The following is a 24204-nucleotide window of genomic DNA, read 5'->3' as shown; positions in this document are numbered from 1 at the left end:
TGATAAAATAAATGCAGCCTCGGTGAGCATAAAAGGCTTCTTTAAAAAAAATTTTTTTTAAATCTTACACACTTTATAGACTTTTAAACTATAGTTTCTACAACCTAAAACAATATTTTTTATATAAAATTATTCTTCAAATTATTTTCCAAGTTAAATGTTTACTCAGTATTTTATTTATATTGTGCTGGCCATCATATTAATCATCCTTTGACTTACTAACACCACCAGTCGTGGACACAGCATCAAGTATCTTTTATTTATCAATGCCATTTGTAAAAACATTTTAAAAAAATGATATATATATATATATATATATATATATATATATATATATATATATATATATATATTATTCGCAGTCAGTGATGATAATTTATTAAATATCAAGTTAGTAGTGTTCAGCTCACCTCAGCATTCATGTAAAATAAAACAGTTTTTATGAGGCTACTAATTCATTTGTGTGATATATTTTTTTCAAAGTACAATTCATTTATTTGAATGTAAGACTTTTTGATGATAAATATGACCCTGAGTGCACGTTAGTAGCAGCTGTGCAAGTATGCCATGTCTCATACTAAATCCTCTCTCAAGGCTATCAAGCTGCCAACTGGCTGACAAGGGCATGCGTGGTATGATGACATCTAACTCCCAGGATCTGAAGTAAGCCCTCGTTGTCTCGTGTTTACACGCCACCTCAGTTGACCTTCAAAAATGAGGTCTATCTGAGGTTACACTAATTTTTTTCATGTTTTCATTGCTTGCAGGTGCCCTACTCCTGGCTGTGATGGCTCCGGGCATATCACAGGCAACTATGCCTCACATAGAAGGTGAAGACTCACAGATATGCACATAAAAAATTTATTTGACCACCAGTGGATTAAAAAAATGTTTTTCTTGCTCTGAAGTCTGTCAGGTTGTCCCCGGGCAAAGAAGAGTGGTATTAAAATTATGCACAGTAAGGAGGACAAGGATGACCAGGAGCCTATCAGGTGCATTTTCTTTAAATCCCCTCATCTGTCCAAAGTAACTAGAAGTTGAATGTTACTTGTAGTAATTTACAGTTGTAAAGACCAATTGTACTGCAGTAGGAAGGAACCTCACTATATGTGTGTGTGTGTGTGTGTGTGTGTGTGTGTGTGTGTGTGTGTGTGTGTGTGTGTGTGTGTGTGTGTGTGTGTGTGTGTGTGTGTGTGTGTGTGTGTGTGTGTGTGTGTGTGTGTGTGTGTGTGTGTGTGTGTGTGTGTGTGTGTGTGTGAACTCGTCCCTGCTGTGCCCAATGTCTGTAGGTGTCCTGTGCCAGGCTGTGATGGCCAGGGTCATGTGACTGGGAAGTATGCATCCCACCGCAGTGCATCCGGCTGCCCGCTGGCCGCCAAGCGTCAGAAAGACGGTTATGTGAACGGAGCGCCTTTCTCCTGGAAGTCTGGCAAGACAGACGGCATGACCTGCCCCACCCCAGGCTGCGATGGCTCTGGCCACGTCAGTGGCAGCTTCCTCACCCACCGGAGGTACACCACTGTGGGATTGATTCTCAACAAGGCCATCATATAGCAAGAAATCATTTCCTTAATCAGTATTTTTGCATTGTTTTTCAATAAAAATATCTAAACTTCCTTAACTTCGTTAACTATTCAGATTGCTTTCGATAATTGAAATAAAGCTGAAATAAAATAAAATATAAATATTAGATGAACTTAAAAAACAATAGAAATGTTGATTTCGCTACTAACTAACATAAATAAGATAAAGTTGAAGTGCTAAAATGAGTCAATTTAAAACTTAATTTATTTTTTAAATAAATGAAATCTAAATAGATTTTTTTATAACTAATAAAAATTACATACAAAATTTCTAAAACTAAAACAAACATTTTAATTTGAAAACTTGGAATGGATAAAAAATGGAAATATGCTAAATAAAAGCTGAAAAATATGACTATAATAGTATATAAATAGTACTAAAATATGAATGCATTTCAAGACAATCAATGTTTGTTTTTCTTAATACCACATTGACATTCTTCTTTCTTATTTTTCTTATAAATAATAAAAAAGTTTAAGGGATTTTGTATGTTTATGCTTAAAACAAGAAAAAGAATTGCCAGTGGTTTAAGAAAAATGCTGTTAATTTAAGATATATTCACTAAAACATATTCATGTTATAATTATAAAATAATTTGTTCAAGTAAATTTATCTTGTTTATCTCGTTTTAAAAATTGCTAGTGGTTTAAGAAATATACAGTTCATTTAAGATATTCACTAAAAACATACAAATTATTGTATGACAATATGATATTGATATAAGTACATTTATGTCAATTAAGGATGTTTAGATAAAGACAAGACAAAGATGTGGCAGTAAATGTATGTGAATCAGTTAATGTTTTTCTTAGCCTTGGAAAATAATGTAAACATTTTTCATCATAGAGTTTAATCTTTCTTATGTTTTATTTGTATGTCTGTAGTCTGTCTGGCTGTCCCCGTGCCACATCTGCTATGAAGAAAGCTAGGATGACAGGGGTTGAAATGCTCACAATCAAGCAGAGAGCAAGTAAAGGTACATCGTTTTTCTTTTATTATATAATTAATAATGGAATTAAATAAATTTTACTCGCCATCAATGCCATTTTTTTTACAGTGAATGTCTCCATGTTCCCTTCCAGGCATAGAAAATGATGAAGAGATAAAACAACTGGATGAGGAAATCAAAGACCTGAACGAATCAAACAATCAAGTAGAGTCAGACATGATCAAATTAAGAACTCAAGTAAGAACATTTGCCATCTCTCAAATCGGGCATTGGCCATGTGTTCAGTCACAGAGATGCCTTTGTCTCTCTTTCTCTCTCCTGCCAGATCACCACCATGGAGACTAACCTGAAGTCCATCGAGGAGGAAAACAAGGTTATAGAGCAGCAGAATGACTCGCTACTGCATGAGCTCGCCAACCTCAGCCAGTCCCTCATCAACAGTCTCGCTAACATCCAGCTCCCTCATATGGTAAGAGCTAACGGACATGTGTCCTCAACTAGTGGTAAGAAAAAATCAGTGATCAAGGGACTACAAAGTCAGGATTCAAATGTCAAATGCAGGAAGGAAGTTATTAAAGTTTGTTCATGTATGACCTACAATAAATGTGTATCTGCATAGAATAGTCTTTTAGATCATATAGACTGCCTCTTGTTGAAAGCCAGGGCCTGAGTCTGCATATCAGACGCTACCAGTAGGGATGAAATTCCGGTTTCTATTGTTTCTCCCATCTGCTTCTTTATGTCTGTTGTTGAGTTCCTCGCAGTTCCATATGCTTCTGTGCTGAGGTCACTCCCCTTTACTGACCATTGTAGAAAAACAACCACCACTCCAACGACTGCTTTTCAGTTGAGTAACAACATGGCCGCTGTGGATCAGATGGTCCAACATGATGGAATCACAGAGCCTTCATATACACATTGAGACGGGGCGCGATTGGAAAAGCCTTGTTCAAATGTGGCAGCCATGTTAGTAAACAACTGAAACATGTCTTCTTGAATATGGCTCCTGAATTCTCCACCCCCACCGTTGATGGATGCTATTTAGAGTGCGCACGAGGGGTCCTGCACTAACATCAGACGACTGTTGCCTATTCATGTGTCATGCCGCTCAACCAAAACTTGCACTGCAAAAAATAATGTTCTTCCTAAGCATTTTTGTCTTTTCTAGTACAAATATCTAAACTTTCTTAAATCAAGCTACATTTACTTGAGAAGCAAAATGACGTATTAAGGGACAGATTTACAAAACGGGGCAAATTAACACGAGAGCGCAATTTCAAAAGAGTGCCGATGGGAGTGGAAAGTTCTGCGCATGATCTACTGATGACACGCAAACTAAAGAACACAGACGCAGCCGGATCATTTCCATATTGACCAACGCAATCTACCAAGAGCAGCCCAAATTAGCATCTGGTTTAAGACATGCTTTTTTGGGGCAGTAAATAATGGCTCAAATACCAGTTAATTGACTAGCGCAAACCTTATTAAATCACCTTGCATGATTCATTTAAATACTCTCCTCCCATAAATTTTGCATCTGAAAAGAAAACTCCTACAAATGTATATGTAATAAAGTCAGCCGCAAAATTAACAGCCCACGCCTTTTCAGCGCTAATTTTTTACTGCGTGTCTTTAGTAAATCCTGACAGTAGTTTTTTAACGCCAAAAGAGTAATAAAAAACTATCTGCAAATGGGGTCGGAAAAATAGTCTTGTTTCCCCTTTGAATAAAAGGGTTAGTTCACCCAAAATAAAAATAAAAATTGTCATGAGTTACTCACCCTCATGTCGTTCCAAACCCGTAAAACTTTCGTTCATCTTCAAAACACAAATGAAGATCTTTTAAATTAAATCTGAGAGATTTCTGTCCCTCCATTGACAGCTACGCAACTACCACTTTGTCGCTTCAAAAAGTTCATAAAGAGATTGTAAAACTAATTCACATGAATTTAGTTCAAATTTTCTGAAAAGAGACACGCTAGGCTTTTAGGCTTTTATTCAGATAAACATTGATCAGCAAACATAAACAGAAGCTCAGCCATACGTGCTTGACGCACGAGAACAAACCTCTTACAGAAGCTCAAATGTGCTGCGTAACACAAGAGAATGAACCTCGTTGGTCCTGGCAAGTCAAGTAAACATGCTTGAGCTACTTTTTATCATAACTGATGTGTGCGTTTGTAACGGAGGCCAGCTAGTAGTTGCTGTGCGAGTAAACCTCACTCCTCTGATCTCAAAAGGTTCTCTAGCGACAGATGCTAGGGGCTGCAGTCTTTAGCCTCCTTGTTAGAGCGCCTGACTCTCATGCCGGAGACCCGGGTTCGAGGCCCGCTCGGAGCGGGTCGAGTGGGACCCGGGTGGAGGGGTTACATGTTGATGAACGTTTATATGTAAGAAAATTTGGACTTAACCGCTCAATTCATATGGTTACTTTTAATATCTCTTTATAAAAATTTAAAAGCATATAGTGGTAGTTGCACGGACTTTCAGTGGAGGGACAGAAATCTCTCAGATTTCAGGATTAAAGGGTAACTCAACCCTAAGTTTTAATTTAGAAATTTATAAAATTTACAAAATTTCACAATCTTGTGAAATGTAATCCCTTGCTGTCTGGTTTTTAGATTTCGTTCGTGTAAACATCCATATGCAGCACAAAACTCCGGCATCATCCATGAATTCAGCGTTACCTAGCTACTTCTATGACAAGACCCCTGTTCCAAGATGGCGGCGGTTTTGACGCATGCTTAGAACCCCAAGGCGACATGTAGTGTTTATATCTATGGGGTTTGGTGAGCTGGTGCCTGCTTAGTCACGCAGTACCACAACATCCAATAAGAAAATTCAACTGCAGTAGCTACGTTCAACCTGATGAGGGCAGCACTCATACGTTTTTACACCATATATTGTAGAAATGTAAAAAAATTGACTCAAATCAATGAACAGCATTAATAAAGCCCCAGTCTTACAGATCATTAACTAAAAAAAGTTGTTTTAGGCTTTAGTTACCCTTTAAAATATCTTCATTTGTGTTTCGAAGATGCATGAAAGAATTGCGGGTTTAGAACAACATAAGGGTGAGAAAATGATGATAGACAATATTTATTTTTGGGTGAACCATGAACCAAGTTTGTTTTTCTCACCCCATTGGCAGATATTTAGTCCTATTTTATGCTTAAATTCACTTCATTTGGACCTTTTTTTTGTTTGTTTAGAAAACATTTAGCTTCTTAAGTAAATGTATTTTTAGATATTTGTACTAGAAAACAAGACAAAAAAGCTGAGGTATAGCAAATGTTTTGCGGTGTGGTGTTCTGTACTTCCACATGTAAAGTCGAGTATGTCAGTTTTATTGAGACCACTGACCTCTGGCGTTTAGCCAGGCTAATAGTCTTTTCTCTACACCTCTCCCTTCTGTAGAAACCGATGCCACTGAAAGAGGCCCCTGTTAAAAATTACTGCTGTTTACAGATGCCCCACAGAGTAAGAGATTCATTTTCCATAGTCTAACTTTATCCTTCTCCTCACTATCATTTCCCCCCCCCTCACTAGTCCTCCCCCTTATGTAGCACACACTACGATGTGTATGCATCATGAAGGTCCATACATATTACCAGAGTGTATCAGTGCCACACATATTGACCACTTCAGGGTATAGCGATAAGAAAGCTGGGGTTGATATATGAGCCATATTTATTTTTTGGTAGTAAACTCATGTAAAACACATTATTTTATCAGGCACAGTGATGCTCATCGATACCTGTCTGCTACTCATGGCGATCTGTTTAATATCACTCGTGAATGCCAGTAATACTTACATACTCATGAGCATGAATCTCACACCAGTGCATGCATACATAATGTATGTGCATTAATTCTTTTGTTATCCATCAGATATATATATATATATATTTATTTATTTTATTTTTTTTAGAAACATTGCAGTAGTTCGTTTGATTTTGACCAACAAACAATCACCATTTTAATGTGACTGGTCAAGCCCTGCATTTCCAGAGATCTATTTTCTATAAAACCCTAGCTGATATTTAGTTTTAAAGGCAGCGTTGTGGGTTCATTCCTCCCTAAAATATCCTCTTTTCCCTTCCCTTTCTGTCTTAATTGTGTTTGATTGAAAATGTATTGATTGATTTTGTTTTCAACCTCCAATGATCCCGATCTGTTCCGCAGGAGCCGATGAACGAGCAAAACTTTGACACTTATGTGAGCACTTTGACAGATATGTATACTCACCAGGACCAGTACCAGAGTCCGGAGAACAAGGCCCTTTTGGAGAACATAAAGCAAGCGGTTCAAGGCATCCAAGTGTAGCTTTGTGATTGGCTATTGGCCGAGTCATGGGGTCATGTGAAGAGAGCGTTAAGAATCGATAAGAAACAAAAGAAACCCATTATGTAAAAAAGTATGGATATGATTTTTTTGCTGCTGTAATTTATTGTATTATTTGGCATTATTTATGATTCTGTTATGCTTTTGACAAAAAATACATAACTTATTTGTTGCCTTGCTTTAAGATGACGACTACCAATGGCAAATGTTTTGAGGAACATTCATGTTTTGTACATTTTTCATATGACCTGACATAATGTGATGTACTGTTTATAGCTGCTAATGTATGCACATTTTATAGTGTATATGTATTTATTAATTGTAAACAAAAACCATCCATTATTTTAAATCTAAAGAGGTGCAGAGGGGATACACTGAGGGAATGTAAGGGCAATCAGCTTCGATCTGAGCTTCCCTTTATGGAACTAAGAACTAATGTGCTGCGCAGGCTGTTCAATGGGTGTACAGTGGTACATTTTTGTGGTTGAATTTTGGGTACATTTTGTAACAATATTGAGAAACGTCTTTTGGTTTCGGAATCATATTTATAGTGGTCAGTGTGGGCACTCTAATGCAGTATGTGTATTGTTTAATTTTTTGCTTGTTTTAGTTTGTTTTTTTCCGTTTTAATTCCCAAATTAGATGGAAAAATAGAAAAAAAAAAACTTGTGAAAGCAAACATCATGACACGGAAACTCACTGGTGTAAATCCCAAGAAATATTTCAAAGTGTGTTCTCTAAATGTAACGCCCGGCTGCTTGTTCAGGCCAATAACTACAGAAAATTTCAAGGAGACAATCCAACATTAATTATTAATTTAATGATCGTAAAATGTTAGTGGTAGTATGATAGAATATCAGCAATATATGACAACGAATCAATCATTTATTTAGATATGGGATGCAAAAGTTTGGGTATATGCAATTTCTTATTCTTACCATAGTAGAAGGCTGATGAATCTTTTTACTAAATGTAAAGTATTAAGTTTTATATAAATCTTTTAATACAGTCATGTTTTAGGGTTTAAACATGGGTGATCAAGTCCAAAAGGATGAATGCATTATGATTTAACATTTCTCATGTTCGATTTTGCACAGGGACACCTTTGTTTCCATGTTTTGGTGTTTTTATTTGTTTCAGGAGACCAAGGAGGTGCCCAGACGTTTGAAATGTGGGAAGTTTTTTTTTTTTGGTTTTGATTTGTTTTTTCTTTGAAGAAAGTAAATCTGTGTATGAATGTTAGTTTACCAGTGTGCTGGATATACAGGGTTAATGTCACCATCCATACGTCATTGTGTCATAGTAATGGAGCACTTGTCTTGTAGATTTTGTCCAGGCAATCATGTAGAGATTCATCTGGTCACGAGTGCACAACAAATACAACTATATCAGCAATGCAAACAATTAATGAACTCCAATCAGTTATACACAGTATTAAGAGAGGTCAGCTTGCCTTCTGTGGTTACCTGCGATTCACTTTCATTGATTCTTTATTTTACGTTCATGAGAAATCAGCGGCACTTTAAGCTCTACGAATCAAGGAAATTGAAGCAGGATGCTTTTCATTTTTTGATAATTAAACGATGAGGCGTCGTGGCACGTGTCTAGATTACAGTAGAGTGTGAGGGTTGTTTACTCGCTATAAGAGGGTTGTTTACTGACACGACCGGTTTATATTACTCCATCATATCTTAAGGACATGTACAGTTATAGTCTGGGAACCCCACGTTCGTCTTCGTTTAGTCAAAGCCCATTGAAAGCATCAAGCAAAGCCAGAAATAGGGCTGATTTTCAGTGGTGGACTTTAAAGCTATTTGTATTTATTCGAGCATGAGTCAAAGCTGTCACAGTGATTTTTAGTGTGAATTGACTCTGGTTGATGCTGACATCTTACGTGGGACTTTGTTTCGGAAAATCTATTATTTTTTATTAGTAAGACTAGCATTGCGTTTTCCGAGAGCTCATTCAAAAGGTGCTAGTCGCTCTTATTTATCATTCTGTAATATTCAGACATCTCCTCCCCAACCACAGCTCATTTCTCTCTCCGAAAGCTTTGTGTATGCAGCTAATTTCCCAAGATAGTAACGCTTTTAACACACTGATAGCAAAATACAATATCCTCTCATCCACTATCATAACTGATTTGACAGGAAAAGGGATTTTAAGCACAATTCCGCTGCTCATTTTCAGTTGGCACATATTGTACTATCTACTTCAAAAGGTTATCTGTGACTATTTAAATAGAAACTATCTATGGTGTCACATGCTTGAATGCAGAATACTTTTCTTATTAATAATTGTGAAATCATCAGGTTACAAGTTTCCATTTCAAATGGATTTTAATTAACCATTTTAAACCAGGATTTTTCTATTAAAAAATAAAGAAGCATAGCTTTCTTAATGTCTCTTGCTCTCTTCCTCTATCCAGCTCTTTAGCTATCTTTTTCTCTCTTATTTTAATTTTCAACCACATGGCATGATTTCTGTTGGTATGATACTTTTTTTGCTCTAAGTGTTTAAGATCACAAGTTGCAGTGATATTTCATTTTGAAATTGTGAACTTTGTACAATTTTTATCATGCTGGTGTTGACATCTCTTACTCAATAAAAATTGTGTTGCCACATTACATGTCCCTTTTTGTTCAACATACCGGTATAAGTTTGTAATGATTTTTTTGATTATTTAAAACATTACTTAGTTTGCATCAAGGATGTCTATAATATATAGAGTAAACAATCCGTTAGCATTCATCTCAGTTGCTCGACTGTAGCAGAATCAGATCCCCCAAAACACGACTTCCATCTGATCAGCATTAAAAGCAGCAGAGATGGAAACATTATCCATTACAAAATAGATCTGTTTCTGTTACAAAACATCTACAATAATATAAAGAAATACGTGGTGCTTGGTCATGTGTTTATTTTGTCATACTCCAGGACTTTTGAATGGCTTTTTGCCATCACAATGATAATAACCAGTTAGGTATCCTGTTAATTGTCTTACCATTGTGTAAATAAGCTATAATTAATAGTCACTGCATGTGCTGTGCCAGAGCTTAAGCAAAACGTATTTCTAGCATAGTCTACCTTTTATTATAAATCTTTATTTATATATAAATGACAACATTGTAATATTCATTTTCAGTTTCACAGAAGGACCTATGACCCATGGCCTACAGGAAACATAAGGTATGTCCCACATAGGAGTAAGTTTGCCCTAATTTGTTGTAAAATGGTAATGTGTGTATCAAACGTGTTCAGTAACTTACACTTTTTGTCATGACAAAAAAGTCAGCAATTTCACTTTCATTTCAATGGCAGCCGCTGTATAGAACTGCTGACTCTAAAACAATCCTTTATAACCTGGTTGGAACCACTGATCTATATAATGACAGATCAATGCTTGGAACATACACAGCAGCACTATGACTGCACAAAGTGTGTTTCAAAAACATACAATTTAGCCTATTTATATATGTCACTGAATACGTTTGACGTAATTCTGTAAAACTAGCAGTTGGAAGAACCTGGACCTGGAGGTGAATTACAACCATGTTGCAGGTTTGAATATTAATTGGAGAACGTATGAGACCCCGCAGGACGTCCATCAAGCATCAATTAATGACCTTTTTAATATTCATGAGCTACGGCGAGTCCCAGCCAATTAGGTCTTATATATATCTGCAGAGAGCTATCTGTATGATTCCATCTATTACATTTCAATGGCAGTTGATGTAGGCTATAGAACCGCTGACTCTAAAATAATCCTTGAACACCTGGTTGGACCACACACCGCAGCACTGTGACTGCACAAGCACATGTCCACACTGAACCCATTTGCAATACTGTTGAAGGCCGCCAAGGTGCGCAGGTTTCCAGCATGATGAGACAGTCTGTCACATGATGCAAACTAAAGATGTCTGCGACGGAAGAGGACACGGAACTCCGAGATCTACTGATCCAAAACTTGGAAAACAGTGGTGTTTTGAATAAAATCAAGGTACTTTTGCTGTCTATTTCGAAACACGCTTAAAGTCTTTATGAGGCTGGAAAAATCCCTGTCTCATACGGGACATATTTCGTTTTCTAATCACAATTTTTGTTAGCAGCATAGCATAGGGATGCTAAAGTTGTTATGGGAACAAATGGACAACAGCCACTGTTGTGATAACATTGAGTTATGGTTGTTCCCTATTGGTCTAACTTTCTTGACAACCCGAATTAGTGAAATATATGGAACCTTCCTTACAAATACCTTCTGACGAATAAAGTAAGATAAGTCTCTTTCAAAATTATGCATAGGTATTATCCTGCTATGCAATATCTCCTTAGGTTTAAACATGACAAATGTGTTAACTGTTCTTTATGTGGAGTATGTCCAAACATTGGTACACCTGTTCTGGAAATGTCCCTACACCATCACTTTCTGCAAAGATCTGTCCCCATACATTACTGTTAAACTTATCACTGGTTTTTCTTTGGTATGTAGGGATGTGCTGTTTGGTCTCCATGTTAACAAGGGTAAAAAAACAGGAAGAAATATACCTAATTAATCTATTGGTCATTTTAGGGAAATATCATATTCACAAAGCCAAATTTAGTAATTCTAAACCTTCCTTTATTGCTTTTGGTAAGGAGGCGGAACAGTACATCAAATCCATCTATCATTCAAAAAATAAGAAGGCTGCTAAAACCATTCAGTTATGCTCTATCTTTAATATATTTATTTGAAACTCCCCCTGGCTCTGTTCTTGTTTAATATTTTGTTTTCTGTATGAATGACTCTATAGGTATGTTCTCACTATTTGTATCGTTAAGATTAAAGTTTAAAAACAAAACAAAACAAAAAAACACTGAGTTATGGCAGTGCGCCCTTGCCTTATTTTCCCTCATATCACTAAAGATGAGACCTCAATGTGTCATTGTTTTTCTCAGCTGTTTTAATATTAAACTAATCATGCTTCTTAGATAACCGGCAAGTCTGCAAAAAAGTCTCTTGATTTATCTTATTTGGGCAAGGTGAGGAAGTCATCTAAAATTATCGGGCCACAAATAATCTGGTTTAACCTGTAATATAATTGTTTTACCCCGCTATGGATGAAACCACCTTTTTAGATCTTGTAATTATACCGTTTTTGTATATAATTGTGTTTCTTTATTGACTCTGCAGCTACAGTAACATCTCTGCAGTTTGAGCTGTACTGATCCCTGATCTGTTTGGTGCTGTACTTTTATAAATATGTCTGACTAAAGGACATATGGACTGATGATAAGTCTCTCTGGTTTACAGGCAGAGCTGCGTGCAGCGGTTTTTCTTGCCTTGGAGGAGCAGGACAAAGTTGAGGTAATTATAAATAGATTATCTTGCTGATTAAATGCTGTTACATTCATTGTGTTTTTTTGAATGAGTGCTCTGCAAGGTTCAATGTGTCATTTAGATGTCAACTCTTTTAAACAGAATAAAACCCCTCTTGTGAATGAAAACCTGAAAAAGTCTCTCAACACGAAGGATGGTAAGTTTAGATTCCAAAAAGTTTCGCTGTGATGAGATGATTTACGGGTGGAATACATACATTACACAACTTTTAGGATCTGAACAGGAAACACTCTGCATCATACACTTGCCGATTTTGTAAATTGTTATAGAGAAAAATTTGGGCATCAATCAAACTCTAAACGACTGAGAATCAAACACTACTAGACTTTCATGTTTTTCTCAAAAGCATGCACATGCACCTCATTGTTAGGAGACGCATGACAAATGAAAACCATGTCAAACATGTTTGATATCCTCCAACTGGATGGAATCATACTATGAAACTAAAAGAAAAGGTACATTTTGTGAAAATAATTGTTAGTATTCTTTGATGAATAGAAAGTTCAAAAGAACAGTATTTATCTGAAATAGAAGTATTTTGTAACATTACACTACCGTTCAAAAATTTGGGATCAGTACGATTTTTTCTTCTTTTTTTAAAGAAATGAATACTTTTATTCAGCAAGGATGCATTAAATTGATCAAAAGTGACAGTAAAGACATACAAAAGATTTCTATTTCAGATGCTGTCTTTTGGGTCAAATAAATGCAGCCTTGGTGAACAGAAGAGACTTCTTTACAGTATATACCGGTACTGTAAAGTCAGTGTCCAACAATTTATCTTCTTATTTTTTTCTACTTAAATTTATCTACTTATCTTATGGTGTTTTACTGCCAGCCACTTAAAGGCCCGGGATGAACTGTGTTTATAAAATGATGAGAAAACAAAATAAATTCAGAAAAATAAGCAGAAAAATAAATAATCTAGTGCTTGTCTAAACTGTAGGCAATGCATTACACGATTTAGACCTTTTAACAATATTTAACAAGATCTTTTATTTAATAAATATACAAATTATGCATTTTCAGCTTGTCTTGCTCTTCTTGCAGGGCGCTTGGTAGCAGGTCTTATCACTGACTTCCTGCAAGTCTTCAATTTAGACTTCACTCTTGCTGTGTTTCAACCTGAAATTAGCACGGTATGTCAGTGTCACGTAATATGCAACACTGCCATATATATTCAGAAGGGTTTTCAAAAATGTATGCACATGTGTTAGTATATCACATTCAAATCAATTAATCAGAAAAGATATCATATGTCATCTGTGATCTCACATCTCTTTCATCTAAAACTAACGTACCCTATTATGTGCTGTTTAGCTGAATGGGCTCGACAGTCGTGAAACTCTGTCTAAAGAGCTTGGCATCTCCGAATCGGAGGTGAATAAAAACACCCCTCTCCTGCTAGAGTTGGTGAAGAGGGGCCGGCATAAGGACAAGACCTCCATTTTCGAGGTGATTTTTGATGCTCTTCATTTCAGCCCGTCTGATCAATCCATGCCTTTCAGATTGAGTTACTCTCATTTTCTCTCCTGTCTTCTTTACTCAGGGAGACCGGGTGACTGACAGATCTTTTCCCAAGGTACTTTACCACCACTATCTGGTCCAGTCCATACGTTATCTCTCTAGATCTCTTTGTAACCTGTTTTTGCACCCACATGTACAGTAAGCACAGGTAGGGTTGATGCATTCTCAGGAGCAGATCCAGTCTCAGACTAGTAATAGTGCTAACCCACTCATTTCACTTGTGGTTGGAGAGCACGTCTTGGGTTGATTCATATCACCGGTTTACCCCCACATCACAAACCCTAGGCAATTTATTCAGGTCACACAAGGGAAGCATAATGTAAATGAACATCTTTAAGTGGTGCTGCAAAAAAAGGTTTTCCTGTTAACATACTTGTGCAAAACAAGCTTGTCCTACTTCTAGACTTTTTGTCTTGTTTTGCAGGCGCTTTACGTGCATTTGTTTAATCATGCCACTTGCGTTGCATGACTTCTGTCGTGTCAGACGAGACTTCAAGCACTATAGTCTCATGATTATACATTGTATTATCGTGTCTTGTTTTTAGGTGCTCAATGTGATTACCCCAAACATGTGATTTATATGAAAAATGTATATGAAAATAACAAATATACAATTTTATATATTTAAATATACATTTAAATAATTTTCAATAGATAGTCTATATATTCTTCACAGTGCAAACTGCAATGATTGTATTAATGTTTGTGGATGGTGTTTAGGAATTATTGCCACGTCAAATTGCTGATGCCCGCAAGAAATTTGACAGTCATGACAAGGTAACTTTTTTTTCATTTGTTTATTACTTTATAATAAATACAATGTACCCTTATAGCATATAATTATTATTTATCTATAAAATAATAAGTATTCATTACTTTTTTAGTTATTTTATTATTAATTTGGTAATAAGAAGTCATTATAATTTATATTATAATATTACTTTAGTAATTAATCACCATAGGATTAAATAAATATAAAAAACATTAGTGAGTGAATTTTTTTTTTTATCTTTTGATTTGATTTTACAGAACCGAAGTGGGGAGATCAACAGAGATGCAGTTATTGGCATTTTCGCTGATCTTTTCCCCCAGTTCAGCAGGTTTGTTTCAGCATTGTGGACTCTAAATGCCACGAACTCTAGGAAATATCTGAATTTACTGGTACTGAAACCTTCATTTATGTAACGACTGAGAGTGTTGGCATCTTCCCACATTGCTGGTTTGCTCTTCTGTAATCATATCTGCTTGAGGTTCTTGTTGTTGTGGTCATGGCCTTTCTCGTGACTTTGGAACAGAGTGTATTTCAGAACGGTGTCGTGTTAGCGGCCCCTAAGTGAATAACTAATGATCTTTGCAACAGAAGTGAATCAATCAAAACTAACTTTAGCTGGACAATAACTTTATTCTTGAGCGGCTGCAAAGCCAAAACAATCTCTGTTACTTTAATTTCCTATTATCACTGTAAAGCTGCTTTGAAACAATCGATATTGTTAAAAGCGCTATATAAATGAAGGTGACTTGACTATTTCAGCATACAAATCCGAATAAAGGTCTCTTAAATGAACAGTTCACTTAAAAATGAAAATTCTGTCATTTACTCACCCTCAAGTTGTTTCAAACCTGTATGAATTTCTTTCTTCTGTTTAACACAAAAGAAGATATTTTGAAGAATGTCTGTAACCAGACAGTTGATGGACCCCATTGACTTCCATAGTAGGAAAAAAAATACTATGGAAGTCAATGGGGTCCATCAAATGTCTGGTTACCAACATTCTTCAAAATATCTTCTACTTTCAGCAGAAGAAAGAAATTCATACAGCTTTGAAACAACTAAATGATGACAGAATTTTCATTCTTAAGTGAACTATCCCTTTAATGTGAAGGTCATTATAAAAGATCAATTGATATTATTTATTTTTCTGTAGTTTTAGCCTAGTGCATTTCTGTTGCGATTGCTATATAAATTGCCACATATTTCACTAATTTGATACTTTTCATATTTGCATATAAAAAGAAACATGCTGGACAGTTACATCACTGAAGAACTCAGAGCCAAAGGCAAGGACACAAACGATAGTAAGTTTTTGTGATCGTGTTTAGTTGTCCACCATTTTAGGGTTGCAATCTTTTTTGACATTTCTTGTCATTCATTGTAATAGTTGCTAATAGAGTTTTGTCTTCCACTTCTTTCTGTTTTCTATAACTTTACATAGCTATAGACTTTCAGGACTTCCTGGGAATGTACAAATGCTTCTTCATACAGTGTCGAAGTGTGGTAAGGAACCTTAAACGCATTCTTTTTTTGTGATGTCTGTTGTGTACCAATATAATGAGGTCAGTAATATCCTTTATAGCTTACCAGTGACAGTAGCGATGCACTTAACTCCTCAAGTAAAACTGCTGAAGATAGAATCATTTCATCTTCCAGCAGCAAGGTAAACTGACTTCCTGTGCTTCTGTGTTTGTTTTTCTGTCTCTGCTTATCTTTCTCTCACACACTTTCCTCTCACCTTCTGACTAGATTATAATATCTGATCTTTGTTGAATATCAAATATGAGTTGCTTTTTGTCATGTCTAATATTCTGTCTTTCACTCACCTGTCTATTTAGAAAAAAAAACAACTCTGAAACCACAAAGCCAAAGCTGGCTTTTGTTAGCCTGTTTACGTGCAAATCCCGCAATATGTTATCAAACATTTCTGTTTTATAGCACGCACAATTTTTATCTCTTTTTAATTTTCATTTCATCCGGCCCTTTAAGTTTAACCTTAAAACATAATTTGTTTTATGAATAGAAGATGCGTGTAGTGATAGGTAGCAGTGTTTCCTGTGTGTGATTCATTGGCATATCTTTTGTCGTTCATCTAGATGGTGGGTGATGTACAATAGTAATTTCATGCAGTCATTGTATTTTGACTCACAAAGGGAAAGGGGTTTTACCACATCGTAGGCAAGCGCTTTGACCTGCACAGAATGTAGTCTCGCACAACAAGGTGATTGTTTTAAATTAAGATTTATACACACATATGCCCTCGCTAGATTTATTTATTTTTATTCATTTTGGTCCATAATCTAAAAAAATATTTCTGTTTTTGAAAGAATTCTCATGCTCATCAAGCCTGCATTTATACAGAAATACAGTAAAAAAAAAAAAAGAAAAAAAACTGTAATAGTGTGAAATATTATTACAATTTAAAATTATGATTTTTAAAATATAATTTATTTCTGTGATGGAAAGCTGAATTTTCATTAGCCATTACTCCAGTCTTCAGTGTCACATGATCCTTCAGAAATCATTCTAATATGCTGATTTATTATTAATGTTGGCACCAGTGATGCGTTTTTTAGGATTCATTTATAAATAAAAAGTTAAAAAGAACAGCATTTATTTAAAATAGAAATCTTTTCTAACTAACTTAAATCGTTACTATTACTTTTTTTTAATCAATTTAACACATCCTTGCTAAAAAATAATTACTGACTTTTGAGCAGTAGTGTATTGTTACAAAATATATTTTAAATAATCGCTTTTCTTTTTTAACTTTAAATTCGTCAAAGAATCCTGAAAAAGTATCAGAAGTTATAAAAATAATATTAAGCAGCACAACTGTTTCCAACATTGATAATAAATCAGCATATTAGAATGATTTCTGAAGGATCATGTGACACTGAAGACTGGAGTAATGGCTGATGAAAATTCAGCTTTGCATCACAGAAATAAATTGTTTATTCAAATAGAAAAATTTGAATAAAGTATATTCAAATAGAAAACATTTTTTTCTGTATTTTTGATCAAGTAAATGCAGGCTTGATGTGCATAAGATAGTAATAGAATAGTAATTTTTCCAAACTTTTGACAGGTACTGTGTGTATGTATAGTTTTTTTTATTTTTTTTATTAATTCGAATTGTTTATTATGGCCCTAAATGAAAACAAAAATAAATACAAAAAATTATTAATTTTTATGAATTGTTAGACATTAATTACTTCTTCCCAAATTTCTTGTCAGGGAAAGTTCTCTGAATAGATATAGGTGTCATCAACTTTTGCCTGCATTTTTTGTTGCGTGTAGTCATCTGTGCATTTTCAGTTTTCTGTGCATTTGAAAATCTGTAGCAGGTCATCCTGTTTTTGTTTTTGTTTGTATGTTTGTTTTTTACTCGTCTCCTTCCAAATCTGTGTATGATTTAGTGAGGCTAGCATGTCATTTTTGTATAAGGGAAGCTGATGGTTGTATTCTGGTGCTCAGATACCCAGGTATAAAGGATTTGTTAAACACAGTTCAGCGCAGGAAGAAAATGCTGCCCCAAAGGTAAAGCACTCGCGCGTCAACTGTGATACAGGAGCTTTTGATCAGCTCAACCATGTGGCTTTCTTTAGGTCACATAAATGATTCATAAATGAATGGTGTCTGCACACATTTAGCTGTTACTAGGTAGAAGTAACCATCATGCCAACATTTAGATTTGTGCCCTCTTTCCATTATTGTCATCACATGTGAAAGTGAAATTTATTTCCCAAGACACAATTACGGCTTCGTAGTCAAGATGGAGATGCAGAAAGCGCTTATAATGTGTAATGGTGCTAAACGTAGCCCATGGTTGAATTGAAACCATCTTAACTCTTGATATAGTAAACTGGCTATTGCAGAGCTGATTTAAGCTAATACACAATAAAAACGAGATTCGTCTTTTTAAAAAAAGAAAGCAACTTTTAGGGGAAAGGGACTGACCAGGCTTCTGCTAGTCACCCAGGACTAGTGTGAAAATATTTTAACACTTACTAACACCTTTAACTTTTTTGAACAGTTTACCAGATTATCTGCATGTGTCGTCGACTCGTCTAATCACTTACTTTTGGATAATGTACACTAATTCTGAAACATTTCGTCTCAAGTAAAAACCCTCTTGAAAGTTGTCCTATACAAACTAATGGCTCAATTTGTGAGTGGGTTGAATGACGCTGCATTTTTTTCAGCATAAGCTGACGGTTAACATTGATGTGAGCCAGTTTCAGAATGGGCATTTTGACAACCCACTGTTCTTGTAACTTAAGTTCTTTTCTTTTAATCTTTTAATCCTCTATTGACATGAAGTTCCAGGCAATTTTACTTGAGAATGTCATGTTTTAAAACTACACCGGTGAATGGGGACTTTTTCTTCTTTGATTTCTTTTTTTTTCTTGCTCATAAAACCCCACTCGTAAACATAACACTCCAATTAATTATGGGATACCGTTGGATCCAAACTGAATCGTACCCGTAGTTACTTTATATGAGCATAGCAGATGATGCTAATTGTTCATGTTGATCAGATGAAATCTGTAGCTTGTGACCTTTTGATGTTGTTATTATTACAGTATGTTGATTATATTGCGTATTTGCCATAGGCTGGAGAAAGAAGACCTGGTGAAACACTGGGGTCTCAGAAGAACAGAGGGTCTGTTCAAGTGTTTGAAGGGTCAGAGGAGGGATTATTAGGGGATGGGGAAAACCTTCCCACCCCACTGAGGAGAGCACTGGAATTTGGACTGGAGGATGAGGATGAGGAAGGAGACTCATTCTTCGATGATCCTCTTCCTAAACCTCAGAAGACCTATGGCTGGTAAGGATACAGTCACTAGGAGAAATCAACAATCATGGCTTCTCATGTAGACCATTTACACTGACAAAGTATCAAGAAGTCATTCATTTTAAATGAAAGTTGGGAATTATACGTGACAAACTGTTGGTTTTGACTGCAACTTAAAAGAAAATGAAGACGTAAATTGTTTAATTCAGAAATTTCATGTAAATGTAAATATATAAATCACTGTTCAAATTGACAAATAAATAAACAAACTGTTTAAGTAAGTCATAGTTAAAATGTTAGTTAAATGTAACAATAAAATAAATGTTGAAAAAATATTCCCAAGTGTAAACTGTCCAACGGCGTGTTATTTTGCTCAGATGGCAGATAGAAAAACCTTTGGCAAAAGTATAAAGAAGAGCAATTTGTAAATATTATATATAAAAATAAGTTAATATGTTTATGAATTTATATGTTTGTTACATACAACTGCGTTTAAAAAAAAATGAATTAAATTAACCATTTCAAATACATATTTAATTGTCAGTTTGAAAAGTGTTTTTTTTTATGTAAACGAATACATTGACAATTACTCTATTAATCCTCTACATGTTGGAAACTTGACAGCTTGAGGCCATCTACACTGGACGCGAGTAAGCGACATCTGCAAATCCATTTGTGCTTTGTGTCAGAAGTAGCACAAGCACTTGAAGTACGTCAGAAATAGAACAGGGCATCAGTTTACTGTTGGGATTTTGTCGTGTCGCATTGTATCTAGTGTAGACCGCATTACTTATTATAATGGATTATATTTGCTTTTGTCTGCTATAGCTGCTTGGGTTCAGTGCAGGTGTAATGCATCTGAATACTGCGTGTAGGTACAAATGCCTACTAGCAACCAACAGTACAACATCCTCAAAACATTTAATTGCTGTCAGTGTGATCGCATTTATTACAGTCTTGGTTTGAGTGTCGTTGTGGGAGCAGATTCAGAGCTTTGAACAAGGACTGTTTCAGTGCCCACATGCTCTACTTAGACTGAAAAAGCTATAAAACCACTGACGCCTTTGATTGTAATTTCAGAAACATTCATCTGGGTTCTTTTTGTTTTTGAAGCACATAATTGTAGTTCATTTTTTACTGTTTAAATATGATGGGGCCCCCATCCATAAGTTACAATTATAAACAAGACCTCAAATAACTGCTCATACTGTACTGCAGAGAAGTGTTTTTGTTTTTTCTGACCTGTATCTTCTCCTTTTCACTCTTGCCTCTTAATCCTACACGTGAAAACAGTGGTTTATCTTCGTCAGATAAGCCTTATTCAGGACAGAGACATAACAGGTAGATCATAGAGCTTTGTGTATGCTTTGCACCTTGTCCCTCTTTTGCTTTCTGTTCCTGTCGCTCTTTCTCTCGCCCTCTTTCTGTAACCGTGTCTGTGCTCTGTCTGTGTTTTCCCCTTCCTGAGAAGCCAGCTCTGGCAGAGGGAAGGAAGTCTGTCAGGGCGATCCTTATCCCAAATGAGGAGGGGCACTAGCCTCAATGAGTGAGTGTGCATGGAGTGATCACACTGCCATTCAAGCCCACTGCATCCATCTTAACCCATGGGTGCGAAATCAGGCTGTTTACCCCCACTGGGGCTGTTTGTTTATAAAGCAGCAGAATACAGTGGTCAGTTCAGTATTAGAGAGCTACAGTGCCTAGCATAAGTGAATACACCCATGCTAAAGTTGACTAAAAAGAGGAATAAAAAATCATCTTTTGGGAATTGATCTTAATGCCTTAATTTAAAAAATGAGGACAAATCCAACCTTTAAGGACACCAATTTTCTTTTGTGAATGAATAATGTATCAGAAATGAATAAATGTATCATAAATAAATAAATGTTCTTCCTTAAAATACAGGGGGCATAAGTCAGGACACCCCTATGTTAAATTCCCATAGAGGCAGGCAGATTTTTATTTTTAAAGGCCAGTTGTTTCATTGATCCAGGATACTATGCATCCTGATAAAGTTCCCTTGGCCTTTGGAATTAAAAAAGCCCCACATCATCACATTCCCTTCACCATACCTAGAGATTGGCATGGGGCACTTTCCATAAGATCATCTCTCAATGCAAATCAAACCAGCTATTAGGCTAACTGAAATAAAACCATGCCAATCTCTGGGTATGGTGAAGGTTATGTGATGATGTGGGGATATTTTAATTCCAAAGGCCAGTGGAACTTTATCAGGATGCATACTGTAGTATCCTGGATACATGAAATAACTGGCCTTTAAAAATAAAAATCTGCCTGCCTCTATGGGAATTTAACATAGGGGTTTCCTGACTTATGCAACCTGTATTTTAAGGAAGAACATTTATTTTTTTACGAGACATTATTCATTCACAAAGAAAATTGGTGTCCTCAAAGGTTGGATTTTTTCCTCATTTTTTAAATTAAGGCATTAAGATCAATTTCCAAAAGGTGATTTTTTTTTTATTCCTCTTTTTAGTCAACTTTAGCATGGGTGTGTTCACTTATGCTAGGCACTGTAAATAAGCTTACACACAGAGTAACAATCGCATTCAATAACTGAACCGCCTACTTTAAATTTTCAAGACTCCTCACACGTATGTTTTAGAGCTTGACTAATTAATGTCTTGTTTATTAACTAACGTCATGTTAACTGTGATAAGACTTTCCAATATTATGAAAATTACCACCTTTGATTTTTACTTTCAATTCAATTACAAGTGTTGTTTGCGCCTATCACAATTTTGTGATATAGTTCATACCATAACATGATTACTTGATACTGTCAAAAAGAAACTCCAATAACTGGTACCCAAATTACAGGGGTACCACAGTGACTACAGTCATAAATGTTTTTTTTAAAAACATTTTACCTTTTATCCTTGTCCCTTTTTCCTTGTCTGCATTTGTTCTGCATGTTTCCTTTGTATATCTCTCTCTTAATATTCCTGACCTTGTTCTTCCGGGTGTCATGTGTATGTGTGGATACAATGTTGCTCTGTCTTGCCTCAGCCTGTCTGCTATAGGCAGTGATAAAGAGGGAGATGGAGAGGACATGCTTTCTGACTGTGATAACAGATCTGACTTTAAACCCAGGTGAGCTGGGATAATTCCTGTCTGTCTCCTGCCATGTAACTTTCCTCTTCGTCCACTTCTCATATGGATGTCAGCTCGCTGCACAAAGTGCATGCAGTCTCATCCTGTCTGTTTTTCAGGAGAGAAGGCTCGGGCAGCAGTTTAGGAAAAGCTTTCACCACAGACGCGCAGCTAAAGAGCGCGGGAGGATCCATCTCTGCCGAGAGCAGCCAAAAAGATCATTCATCTGACAAGAATGGTAGCGAGCCAGTTGTGAAATCGATCACGATTCCTTCTCAGATGATTCTGGATCGATAGAAATGGAACGCTAAATATGATTATTTAAAAGTGCAAACGAAGTTGTGCTCTGCGGAAACATCCACCGTGCATATAAAAACTGTGGCTTCAGAGATGGAAAAAAGTTTGAATATGGTTTATTTTACATCTTGAAAAAACAACATCAAAGGATGAAGAAAAAAAACCCATTCAGTCTTGAACTAAATATTTAAAAGGAATTAACGTATTTGCATAGAAATTAGGTCAGTCTGAACATTTTCCATTACACAAAATGAAAGCTGCAGAGCTGCTTCTGATATTGATAAAACCCACTATTTCTATTTGTGGGCGGAGCTGACGTATTTTAGTGTGCCATTTAATCTTTACACAGAATTTACCCTATTCAAAATTCATGAATCATCTGAGTCAGATCCTGACTCTCTGAATTGAAATTGAATCAACTCACGAAGTGCATAAAGATTCCCATGACTGAAATCATTTTGACAGTAATATCTTTTCTCCTTGATTGTTGTCTTAGGTACATCTAGTTCTAAAGATAAGGGTGTCAAAGACTTTCCCACACCAAATGAGAAAACCGGATCCCTTTTGCTGGGTAGGAACTCCTCAGTCATTATATATTTTTTTCAATGACATAAACATCAAACAAACCGTCTAAATGTCACATATCATTTCATTTTGAAAAACATGCTTTGCAGATGAAGACTATGACGATGACTTCAACAGGTGAAGACTGTGCCCATTAGGTGTTTTACTGCTCCCATGTTATTTTGCTCCATCTGAATCTAATGAAGTGTTCTGATCCCTCTCTCGTTTCTCTTCAGTCATCGTTCTGAAAACTCTAAGAGTGAAGTGAGCATCGATGAGGAAATAGATGAGGTCTCGATAGAGGGGCCTGACATCAGTGATAAGGTATAGTTGTCTCCATCCTCAATATTTGTGTTGACATTGCATCTTTAACCTTGTTTCAAAAGGATTTTAAATGACTATGGATCTTGATTGTTTTTGAGGTAAACTGTTCCAATAATAAAGCGTGTAAAGAATGTCAGTTAATTATGGTCCCACTTCAAAACTCTCTGTGAAGAGGGACAAATGTTAACAGTGGCCTTATTGATAAGCGTGCATTGTGTAAAAGTCAAGAAGTGAGAATGGGATGTTTTGTAAATGGAAAAGATGGGTGGTTAAAGAGGCCCAATGAGGCAGTGAGAGGAAGTGGCATTTTAAAAGGTTTGACCCTGACTGTGATTTAGCATCTTATTGATTTAGTTTCTCTCATTTGTTTTTTTTTTCTTGTAGCTTGATGAAACCACTCAGGATGTGAGCGTCTCACAGATAAGTTTGGGTGCAGACTACATGGAAGATGTTGCTTGACATCTAACTGTCAGTTCCTTATTTTGTACTTTACGTATTTAGTTGACATAATAAATAATTAAATACCATGTGATTGTTGCCTCTTCTCGTTTTTTT

The 24204-nt window shown here is 35.9% G+C and overlaps 2 protein-coding genes across 17 annotated transcripts in view; both read left to right on the top strand.

The window, feature by feature from the left end:
* Window positions 1–9500, top strand: part of myt1la (myelin transcription factor 1-like, a) — a 67832-nt gene extending 58332 nt beyond the window's left edge. For 5 of the 7 annotated variants that reach the window (XM_077220882.1, XM_077220880.1, XM_077220881.1 and 2 more), the window contains 9 exons: window positions 595–663; window positions 768–830; window positions 909–992; window positions 1290–1511; window positions 2469–2560; window positions 2667–2770; window positions 2859–3002; window positions 5950–6012; window positions 6718–9500. In XM_077220882.1, the coding sequence (XP_077076997.1) occupies window positions 595–663; window positions 768–830; window positions 909–992; window positions 1290–1511; window positions 2469–2560; window positions 2667–2770; window positions 2859–3002; window positions 5950–6012; window positions 6718–6858 (982 nt within the window). In that variant the 3' untranslated portion in view covers window positions 6859–9500. The remainder of the gene's footprint in view (window positions 1–594; window positions 664–767; window positions 831–908; window positions 993–1289; window positions 1512–2468; window positions 2561–2666; window positions 2771–2858; window positions 3003–5949; window positions 6013–6717) is intronic. The other 2 variants (XM_077220884.1, XM_077220883.1) reach the window with 1 other exon arrangement.
* Window positions 9501–10723: 1223 nt separating this feature from the next.
* On the top strand, window positions 10724–24181 carry cep43 (centrosomal protein 43). Of its 10 annotated transcripts, XM_077219901.1 has the most exons (21): window positions 10724–10876; window positions 12167–12220; window positions 12335–12389; window positions 13304–13392; window positions 13574–13708; window positions 13803–13835; window positions 14501–14557; window positions 14810–14880; window positions 15795–15856; window positions 15994–16055; window positions 16135–16215; window positions 18030–18092; window positions 19169–19383; window positions 20644–20691; window positions 20822–20896; window positions 22381–22464; window positions 22584–22702; window positions 23258–23332; window positions 23436–23463; window positions 23562–23649; window positions 24034–24181. In XM_077219901.1, the coding sequence occupies exons 1-21, from the start codon at window positions 10793–10795 to the stop codon at window positions 24106–24108; spliced, it is 1653 nt and encodes a 550-aa protein (XP_077076016.1). In that variant the 5' UTR covers window positions 10724–10792; the 3' UTR covers window positions 24109–24181. The 10 variants fall into 10 exon arrangements, with proteins under 10 accessions (XP_077076016.1, XP_077076019.1, XP_077076018.1 ...); XM_077219904.1 differs by lacking the exon at window positions 22381–22464 and having other exon boundaries at window positions 10725–10876; XM_077219903.1 differs by lacking the exon at window positions 20822–20896 and having other exon boundaries at window positions 10726–10876.
* The last annotated feature ends 23 nt before the right edge of the window (window positions 24182–24204 follow it).

The sequence above is a fragment of the Siphateles boraxobius genome, unplaced genomic scaffold, assembly GCF_051911475.1.
Source record: "Siphateles boraxobius isolate OS27281-9 unplaced genomic scaffold, OSU_SipBor_1 8, whole genome shotgun sequence".
Lineage (NCBI taxonomy): Eukaryota > Metazoa > Chordata > Actinopteri > Cypriniformes > Leuciscidae > Siphateles > Siphateles boraxobius.
Note: the sequence above shows the minus strand (reverse complement) of the source record. Positions and strands in the feature narration are given on the sequence as shown.